Source organism: Plasmodium gallinaceum (genome assembly GCF_900005855.1).
Source record: "Plasmodium gallinaceum strain 8A genome assembly, contig: PGAL8A_v1_76, whole genome shotgun sequence".
Classification (NCBI taxonomy): Eukaryota; Apicomplexa; class Aconoidasida; order Haemosporida; family Plasmodiidae; genus Plasmodium; species Plasmodium gallinaceum.
Window position 1 is genome coordinate 1,364,379 of NW_021628238.1, and position 11,661 is coordinate 1,376,039.

At 20.7% G+C, this 11,661-nt stretch overlaps 2 protein-coding genes across 2 annotated transcripts; one reads left to right on the forward strand and one right to left on the reverse strand.

Annotated features, from left to right (window-relative positions):
• Nucleotides 1-442: 442 nt before the first annotated feature.
• PPKL (protein phosphatase containing kelch-like domains, putative) lies at nucleotides 443-3,296 on the forward strand (the record flags this gene model as incomplete). The annotated part of the gene is made up of 2 exons (XM_028670973.1): nucleotides 443-2,979; nucleotides 3,212-3,296. 2 exons carry the CDS (start codon nucleotides 443-445, stop codon nucleotides 3,294-3,296), a joined length of 2,622 nt encoding a protein of 873 aa, XP_028527673.1.
• A 1,430-nt stretch (nucleotides 3,297-4,726) lies between these two features.
• Nucleotides 4,727-11,329, reverse strand: PGAL8A_00225600 (conserved Plasmodium protein, unknown function; the record flags this gene model as incomplete). The annotated part of the gene is made up of 1 exon (XM_028670974.1): nucleotides 4,727-11,329. One exon carries the CDS (start codon nucleotides 11,327-11,329, stop codon nucleotides 4,727-4,729), a length of 6,603 nt encoding a protein of 2,200 aa, XP_028527674.1.
• Between the last annotated feature and the right edge of the window lie 332 nt (nucleotides 11,330-11,661).

The following is an 11,661-nucleotide window of genomic DNA, read 5'->3' on the forward strand; positions in this document are numbered from 1 at the left end:
TATATATTAAAAATTAGTTTTTATTTTTATATTTACATATTTATCAATATGCATATGTATTTTTTTTTTTTAAATTATTTAATATCAACAACTTAAAAATTATATTTTTTCATTTCACTAAATTAACTTTTTATTTGAAATGTTGTTACATTATTGAAACATATGAGTAGGACATTTTCATGAAATATGAAAAAAAAAAAAAAAAAAATAAATATTATAAAAAAGGGGTAGAATTACAAAATGAAATTCATTTAATGTATTCATATATACGTTTATATATGTTTGAATATTTTTTATAAAATGTTCTCTTGATTTATTTATTTATTTATATTTTATTTCTTATGTCAAAATTTTATGAGCATGTACATATTAGTATATACAATTGTGTAATTTATTTGAATTATTTTTTTTTTTAATTTATTCTTCATATTTTGTCTGACCAATGAATAATGGAATATTTAAAGAAACTAATGTTTGCAGAAAAGAAAAGCAAAAAGGAGATATTCCAGCTCCACGTTTTGGCCATACAGCTACATATTTAGGGAATAATAAAGTTGCAATATTTGGTGGAGCTGTAGGAGATGCAGGAAAATATAATATAACAGATGATATATATATATATGATCTAACGCAAAATAAATGGAAAAAATTATTAACAGAAAATACACCAACAGCTAGAGCTGCACATGCTGCTGCTTGTGTAGATGAGCAACAGTTAGTTATTTATGGAGGAGCAACTGGTGGTGGTTCTTTATCCTTAGATGACTTATATATATTAGATTTGAGAAGAGAACCAAGATATTCTTGGATGATTGTACCAACAAAAGGTGTAACGCCAGGTAGAAGATATGGACACGTAATGGTCTACAGTAAACCAAATTTAGTAGTTTTTGGAGGTAATGATGGGCAACACACTTTAAATGATGTTTGGTTCATGCATGTAGAAATGCCCCCTTTTGAATGGGTTAAAGTTGTAATACCAAATAATTGCAGGGTTCCACCACAAAGAGTTTATCATTCAGCTGATATGTGTAAAGAAGGACCAGCTACAGGTATGATTGTCATATTTGGTGGGAGAAATTCAGAAAATAAATCATTAGATGACACATGGGGATTACGACAACATAGAGATGGAAGGTGGGATTGGGTTGAAGCACCTATTAAAAAAGGTTCTCCTCCTGAAGCACGATATCAACATTCTTCTGTTTTTATTGGATCTAAAATGTTTATTTTGGGTGGTAGAAATGACAATGGATGTGCTACTCCATTGTCAACTGCTCTTTATAACACAGAAACTATTGAATGGGTTACCTTACCTCCTATTTCTAAATTTAGACATACATCTTGGGTATTCAAATTTACAATTTACACCTTCGGTGGGTTTAGTCATCAAACTCAACAATATCCAACGAATGAATTAGAGTGCCTGGAATGCTACAACCTTTTAACCTCTTTAAATAGTTTAGATGCTGAAAAAAAAAAATGCACTAAACAGTCATCTTTAAAACAGAAACAGTTAACGAATGAAAATATAAAACTTCAAGGCAATGACCTTCGAAATATGAATTCTTATAATTTAAATGGTCAGGATATTATTAATACTCATCAACATAATTTATCGAATAATCAGTATACAACATCAAAACAAATATATGACATAAAAAATAACCCTAATATAGTCAATTCTTTATCAAATATGCAAAACGCACCTTACAGAAATATGTTTGATTCTCCCGCATCTTCTTCTTTATTTAGATTATCCAATAGGCCTATGTCCAATAAAATTAGATTAGCGGCGCATGCACATGCAGTTCAAGAGACAGGCAGTGATTTTGCATTACTAGTCAGAAAAATTTCTATTGATAAATTAGAAGAAGAAGGGAGAAAAATTAATAACGGAGTTTTATGCACTCCAGTGAATTATATTAGTGAGTTCAAAAATACTGTTTATGACAAAATTATTACGACATTATTAAATCCTAATATTACTCAATTTGAAATACAGTATAATCACAATTCTGATGCTATTTTTATAATTCCATGGGCTAATATTTCTATTTTATGCTCTATTGTTATAGACATCTTTAAACAAGAAGATATGGTGTTAAAATTAAGGGCACCAATCAAAATTTATGGTGATATACATGGACAATATTATGATTTAATGAGATTATTTCAATTATATAAATGTCCTGTAGAGGAAGATTTAGGGGAAAAGTTAAATGCAATAGGAGATATTGATTCGAATGATTATTTATTTTTGGGAGATTATGTAGACAGAGGTTCCAATAGTTTAGAAGTGATATGCCTACTTTTCGCTTTAAAGTGTAAATATCCAAAACAAATTCATTTAATACGAGGGAATCATGAAGATATGGCAATTAACAGCTTATATGGTTTTCAAGAAGAGTGCAAAAGAAGACTAAAAGAAGATGTAACAGATAAAGCATCTTGCTGGGCTCAGATAAATCAAGTTTTTGAGTGGCTACCTATTGGTGCTATAGTAGAAGAAAAAATATTATGTGTTCATGGTGGTATTGGAAAATCAATACATCAAATTTCAGATATATCTCAATTAAGAAGACCTTTAGTTGTTTCACAAGTACCACAAAACATATATGAGCAAAAAGTTACTGATCTATTATGGTCAGATCCAACCGATAATGATTCTATATTAGGAACTATTCCTAACGATATAAGAGATCCTGATGGTACAGGTCATATTGTTAAATTTGGTCCAGATCGTGTTCATAAATTTTTAGAGGACAATGATCTTCAATTAATTATAAGAGCACATGAATGTGTAATGGACGGATTTGAAAGATTTGCAGGAGGAAAATTAATAACATTATTTTCAGCAACTAATTATTGTAATTCACATAAAAATGCAGGGGCATTATTATTTATTAGAAGAGATCTTACAGTTATACCAAAGCTTATTTATCCTGCTAAGGATGAAATTAGATTTTTTAATACATGGTAAGATTTATTAAAATAAAAAAAATACATATATATTTTTATGAGTAAAAAATATATTTTAATATTATTGTATAACTTTTGATAAGTTTTATATAATATGTTAATATTATTAAATTGTCTAATAATTAAACATATATTTTTATAATTAAAGTATATATACCATATAATTTTCATTTTAATAACATAAAAAAAAAAATAAATAAATATACACTTTTTTTATTTTTTTTTAAAGGGATACAAAAATGACTGAATTAAGGCCACCAACACCACCAAGAAATCAACCAAAAATGAGAGAATTAAATTATGGTGCTCCATAAATTTTTTTTATTTATCAATAATACTTTCTCATATATATATATATATATATATATATATATATATATATATATATAATTAAAAATTTGATTGAAGATGAGAGGGATTTACTTAAGAATTTTTTTTTTTTTTTTTAAATAGTTAAAAAGTTATTCCTAATATATAGTTACATAAAAAATAAGGGAAATATTAATAAATCATGTTTTTATAATAATAAATATTTTCATTTTAGACAGTAATATTCTGGTAATATAAAATAGATAAGATTTTTTTATGGTATTTAAATATCATTATGAAAATGAATACTTTAGGATATAATTTTTTTTTTTAAAAAAAATGTGATCCAACATCAAAATGTATAATTTTCTTTTTTTTTTTGTTATAAGACATATATTTTTGTAAATTTTTTATTATCTACATATCTTGTTAAATCCGCTTTTTTTTTTTTTTTTTTTTTTTTTTTTGTTTTATCACTTAAAAAAAATGTAATAAAACTTAAAAACAATTTTTAAAAAATATAATGTAAAAAATTCTTAAGTTATATGCAAATAAAATATTTTGAAATAAAAAAAATTGGAATGTAGAATCCAAAAAAAAAAAAAAAAAAAAAAACATTTTTTTTTTCCTTCTATATAAAGTAAAAAATTGATTTTAAAATATTTTTTTTTTATAGTAAAATATGAATATATGAAATATGTATGTTCTTATATTTTATTATATAAATGAGAAAAAATTATAATATTTAATCTTTTTTTTTTGAACTCAAATGAATTTTTATAATATTTATAATTTATTAATCATATATATCCTTTATTTTTGCATATAAAGTATATCTCCATAAAAATTATTATAACATAATTCACATACTCATTTAAATACATAGACAAGTTCCTATAATTTAATATTTTCATTCTTATATAAAATATTAAGATATTTCTTCATTGTGAATACTTGATAAATTAGTTGTTTGATTTCTTTTTATAATTTTATTTAAAGTTTCCTGCAATAAATAATTCTTTTAAATAGTAGAAGTACTATTAAAAATTTGTATAAAAAAGAAAAATAATTAAATAAAAAATTATTAATTATTAATTATTAATATTCAAAAGTGTAAGTACTTCTATATTTTATTTTAAATTTATACTTATATGCAATATAAAAATATATATTGAAATGATAATTTTATTTTTTATTTATTGAGCTCATATAAGTTTATATATTAATATAAAAGATATAAATATATTATTAATATTTTATTTTTTATTATTTTTTTTTTTTTTTTTTTTTATATTTATATTATGGCAATGTACTTTATAAAACATATATTGAAATATATAGATATATATATTATAATTTATATAATAATAATATGACATATAAATAAATATATAATGAAATTATTTTTTTCTGCTGTGATATGCATAAATTTATTTTAAATATAATTATTATTTTTGGTGGCCGTTCTTCTTCTCCCATGGTAACTGGTTGATTTTTGAATAATTTTTCTATTATGACACCATCTTGCTACTGTTGTTCTATGAACTCCATATATAGCAGCTATTTGTGGTACTGATAAATTTTGTTCATGAAGCAACTCATTTAACTTTTCAGCACTTGGTGGACCAGTGTTTCCGAATCTTTTTTTCTTATTTGTACTTATAGAACATGATACTTTATTTGTATTATTTTTCTTTTCCTTTTTTACCTTATCTTTTTTTTTATAATTTTTTAATGACATATTGGAATCAGGATCTATTTCATTGAAAGTTTTGTTATAATCATTTATATTCATATTGACATTCATGTTAATATCATTTCTAATTTGATCAAAATTTATGAAATTACATCCATTTATATAATTATTATTTGTGCAATTATTTAAATAATTAAATTGATCTATTATGTTATTAGGATGCATATTAACTAATTCGCTTGCTAGTTCGGTATTATCTTTTTCATTTATATTATAATTATATACATTTATGTTATTCTTTTTTCCTAAATTTATATATCTTCTTAAATCATTATTAGTATTGTTATATGGCATTAATCCATTTATATTAAAAGAGTTGTAATTATTTATCACATTATAATTTTTATCATTTAATTTAAAATTTTCATGGTATATATTGGGAGATTTCATCATATTATTCATAGTATATATATTATATTTGTTGAAATTGTCCATATTATTTAAATAAAACATATTATTAATTTGATTTCTATTTACATATGGAGGTAATACGGAGATGTTATTATTAATGTGATTGTTATTTGTATATTCCATAACATTGTTTAAGTTATTCATATAAAAAAAAGGAATAGTGCAATTAAAATTTTTTAATGTATCATTATTATTTACATTTATACCTATATTATTATAGGAATTTTTAGTATTTGTTTTTATATTATCAGTATTTTTATCAAGTTCATTTATATTACCATTATTTAATAAATTCATACTTGATACACCATTTATGTTTGAGATATTTACATTTTGTGAATTTTTATTATTATCAAAATTGTCCATGTCACATATCATTTTATTTTCATTTGTAAGTTCTTTTCTTATTATATTATCTTCTAAAAATTTATTGCTTCCCAAACTGTTATCAAAATTTTTAATAGGATAATTATATAAATTATTTTCATGCAGGTTATAATTATTCTTGTTATTTTCATTTATATTTATATTATTTATATAATTAATGTTTTCATTTTTTTTGTTAATATCAAAATATCCATTTATATTTGTGTCTATATGTATATTTATATTTTTGTTGTTATTATTGGAATTATTTATAACTTCGTGATTGTTATTTAAACATTGGTTTGTTCCTTCAGCATCATTCATGTCTTTATTTATATTATTTTTTGTAATATTTTCGTTCAAGTTAGTTTTTAACTCATTTTCAATAATGCAATTATTTAAAATATTTTTATTTCTATTATATATTGTTTCTTTGTTTACACTATTTTTTTCATTCATAGTTACATTATTTTCATAACTATTAAAATTACTATTATAGTCACTATTATAATTATCATTATTACAATTATTATTATTATTATTATTACTATTATCATTACTATTGTTACTTTTATCACTAAGATCATCGTCGTTACCATTATTAACATCAATATTATTATCATTTATATTATTATTTTTTTTATTATTAATTCTATTATTTAATGATACATGCTTTTTATTTTGATCTGTAGTACTTATTTTATTATCAACTGTGTTGATATTTTTACTTTCATTAAATAAGCCTATATTATCTATTACTATATCTTTATTTATCATATTATTATTTATATTTTCATTTTTTATTTTATTAAAATCATTATTATTATTGTTTGGGATATTATTTATATAAGCATCATTAATTTGTCTATTTAAATGCATATACATTCCATTCGATGCATTATTTAAATGTTCTATATTTTTATCACAACTTAAAAAGTTATTAATTTTGTTCAAATCATTTTTATCAATGATATGTGCCTGCAAATTTATACTGTCTAAGGAATTATTACTCGCTGTAAAATTTGTAGATATATTATGATTACTCATACTATTTTCTTTTTGAATTTTTTCAAATAAAAATGGATTATTCATTGAGTTATATAAGTTATATGTACTATTATCAAAACAATTCATAAAACTGTTTAATGGCATATTATTTCTAATATTATTTCTCAAATGAGCCAAGAAAAAATTATTATTATTATTATTATTATTTTCAGTATAATAAGGAATGTTTCTTAAATTATCTTTAGAATACTTTTCTTTTTTAAAACCTATATCATTTAAAAATTTTATTCTTTCATTTAATAAATTTTGATTCATATATCCATTATCAACATGATAATCTGGGTACATATCTTTTAAGTTATCATTTTTTATAAAACTATTACTAGAAATATTTGATATAAAAGTGTTTTTTTCATTAATACTTAGATTATTTAACTTATTTATATATTTATTATAATCATTATTTTTTGAATTTATACTACTTTCATAATATTCATTTTCTCCATTTTTCTGATCAAATCTATATTTCTGTAGTAAATCATTATTAAAATAAGAATTACTTTTACTGTACATATATTTATATAGAGAACTGGAATTTATACCATCAATGCTGTTATTTCTATTTACGAAATTTGTAGTATTCATATTTTTACAGAAATAGTTATTTTGTAATGAGTTAATATTTCTTAAATGTTCATTAATATCATTTACGTTTAAGTTATGAACATTTTGTTTATTATTATTTTGCATACTGTTATAAGTATCAAATAGTGTTTGTTTGGATAAATAGTTAAAATTATTATATTTTTCTAAATTATTCAATAATTTATTTTTGTTTTTAGCTATAATTATTTGCTCTCCATTATTATATGCATCATATATATCTTGTAAATCATTTGATAATTTAAATTTATTATTTTTCCTTTTTTTTCTTTCTCTTCCTTTATATTTTTCTTTTTTTTCTTCTTCTTTTTCATCTTGTTCTCTCCGTAGTTGTAATTGTTCCTCATGGTTTTGTTCTATTTTTTGTTCTAATTCCTTTTCTGTGTGTTTATTTTTTTTCTCTTTTTCTAATTCTATTACTTTTTGTTCTTTCTCTTTTTCATTTTCACATAATTTTTGGTTTTTTTCTTCTCCTTTATCTTTCAATTCTTCTTTTTTTTCTAGTATTATTTCTTTTTTTTGAGATTCCATATTGTGATCATATTTTACGTACTCCTTAGAATTTTCCAATATGCAAAACTTGTTACATTCAATATTTTCATTATTTTGATCATTACATTCATTATTTTTAATAGAATTATTACCTATTAATAAATTATTAATAAATATATCCATATCTTTTTCAATTTCATCTTCACTGTATTTCTGTAAATTTAATTTTTCATTTTCATTAATAAAGGAATGTAATATGCTTTTTTTTTTCTTATTTTTTCCATTAATCATTTTTCTAAAATTTTTTTCAATTTCTATAATATGCCGTTCAACAAGTTTATGTGAATTTTCATCCTCACTATGACTATATAATTTTTGTAAATACCTTTTTTTATGTAAATAACTTTTTACATTCCAAGTTAGATTTGGTTGTATAAGGCGTAATGATTTATTCATAAGATAATACATAATAAGAATTGAACATAATTTTTTTATTTTTCCTTTATAAAAAGGAATACTATTAAAGATTATCCTATTATAAAAATTTATACCGTTATCTTTAATATGTATGTTCTCGATATATTTGGAATTATTTAAATGAATCAAATTAAATAATTTATTTTCAATTAATAAATTTAAATATTTAAAGATATACTTTTGACTGTAGGGAATAAAATAATCTATTTTGCTACACTCTGATATTTCACTTCGACACACATTCTTTTTTTCTTCATTTGAATTAGTTAATTCATAATTTAAAACATTAACATTTAAAATATTTTCATCTAAGGTATCATTGCTAGTAATATTATTAATTAATGTGTTATCAGTTACACCACCATTACAAATTTCTCTTTTTTTTTTATCATTTATGATTACATTTAAATCATTTAATTCCTTTTGTAGTAAGTTATTTTCAACCATTTTATCTTTTAATTTGTAAAAGTTTTTCACAATTTTATTGAATATTTTTAATTTACAGTAAATTTCTTTTTTTTTTTTTTTCTTTTTTTCTACACATTTTTTTAATAATTTTAAAAATCTTCTCTTAAAAATATCAGTGCCAATTTCTGATAATTTTAAAAGTTGAAACTTATCAATATATTTTATTTTTTCATTTATTGTAGCTTTTAAAAAGTTCTTTTGAAATGAACATATTTTCTTTTTGATTTTTTTATTATTTTTAAAGTGTTCTATAAAATATGATAAAATTTTAAAAAAATTACATTCTTTTTCTTCATATATATCTTTATCGTAATAATGCACAAAAGGTAAATAAGAAGACATTATATTAAAATCTTTTAAAAAAGAATTTATATAACTCTGTATATACTTTTCTGCGTTTTCTCTAAATATTATTAAATGCCTCAATTTTTCAAAATCAAATAATTCAGTTTCTTTTGAATCACATTTACTTAATATTTTTTTTATGATGCATTTTTTATCACTCAAATTATCAGGATTTTCTTCTTTAATATTCGTATCATAATCACTAGATAAATTTTCATTATTTTTTTTAATTGCTTCATTATTCTTACTTTCATATTTATTATTATTATCATCATTAATGAAATTATTTATCTCATTATTACTTTTTTTATTAAACTCATTTGGCAATAATGAATTATTTCCTACTATTATTTCATTATAGTTCTTATCAAAATCTTCGTTACAATTCATGTTAAAACTTTCATTAATAAAAGAATCCATATTATTATTAATTATTATACTATTATTCAATGTATCATCCTTACGTTTCACTGACATAATTTTGTTATTCTCCTTTGTATTGTAATCACAATGTTCGTTTATATTTTCCCTTTTATGTTTCATGTCTATATTTTCAGTATGATCTTTACTTGTGCTTGTTTGTATTTTATCTTCTTTATCTAAAGTAGATATATCTAATTTTAACGAATTTATAATTTCTGCATTTGAATTAGGAATATTGCTGTTATTTAAGTAATTAATTGAATTATTATTTTTTAATTTCCTTTTTTTTTTTTCCTTATATTCACATATTTCTTCCATCTCTTCTTCATCCTTATTTTTTAGTTTCATTTTATTACTATTTCTTAAACTCATTTTATGAAATAATTCTTTTTTAATAATATTTTTTTTATTATTTTTTGGTATAACACTATCACAAGTAGAACCTATTATTTCTTTTTTTATGTCTTCATCGTAATTTTTGCAGTCATCTGATGAAGAATTTATATTATTACAATTTATAATTGTCTTTTCACATTTTTTTAGATCATCAGAAAAATTGAAATTTTCCTTTCTATTAATGCTATCACTATTTAAACTATTGTGTACATTGCTTAATGCACTGTCGTTAGTTTTTTTAAAAGAATTTTCAATTATATATGATGACAATTTAGTTACGTTTTCATTTTTGTTATTACAAATGACGTTTTTAATACCTATGTTATTTTCATTATTTTTATTATTTTGATAGATATCACTCTTATCAATATCATTATTAATAAGGCTATCTTCATTTTTAATATTAACTGAGTTATCAAAATTTGTGTCTTCTTGTATTGGTTTTGAGAATATATGTTTCTCATCTGTAACCTTGTTTAATTTAGTGGAATTATTTATTATAACCTTATTATTATCAGATAAAAGAATATGTAAATGATTATGCAAAGAACCTGTATTTGGATTGTCATTATCAGTATGATTTAAAATTGTACTGTTGTTGCAACTACTAAAATTTTCATTTGTATAATTTTCAGTAACATTATTTTTTAATTTTTCGTTAGAATCTATCGACTTAAAACTGATGTTATTAATTTTATTATTTTCTATATCTAAAATGTTTTTTGTTTCATCTACAGTAAAAATATTATTTTTTTTTTTTGTTTTCAGAAATGTATTTTCTTCACTCTTATTTTTATATTTAATAGAATCATTACTAGGATTCTTTTTAGTTTTTTCATAATGTGTTGAGTGAATTCGTTTTTCCTTTAGTTCAAGATTACTGTTATTATCAGAATCACTTTTATGATGTATATTAATTTTGTTATCATTATTGTCATCTTGACTATTTTCAGTAGTATGAACATATAAATTTTTAATAGGATTGTTTTCTTTAGTATTAGCATATTCATTTTTTCTTGTCATTTTTTTTATTTTAGTTTTTTTAATGGAATTATCATAGCAATTACTATTATTATTTAGCATGCTTTTTGGTTTAATATGTAAAAAACCTCCTTCAGTTAACTTTTTTTGAATTAATTCAGAACTATTATTTTCTTTTATTTTTACTTTTATTTTTTCTTCGCATGTCTTTATTAAACTTTTCACATTATCTCTTGTTTTACTTAGTTCCATTTTATCATTTCTTAATAAATTTAAATATACTTTTTTTATATTTGCATTATTTCAGAGTTATATTTTATTTAGAAATAAAAAAAAAAAAAAATGAATTACATTTACTTTTGAAATAACAAAAGGTGATTAATAATTGCATATAAATTAGTATACATAAAATCTATAAAATTACAAAAAAAAAAAAAAAAATACATATATAATGTATATAAATATATATATATATATATATATTATTTAACAACATCTATGTATTCCATTTATTTTTTGTAATATTTATATAATCTTCTATTTATTACATGTTTTATTTTTTTATTTCATAATTAAAAAAAATG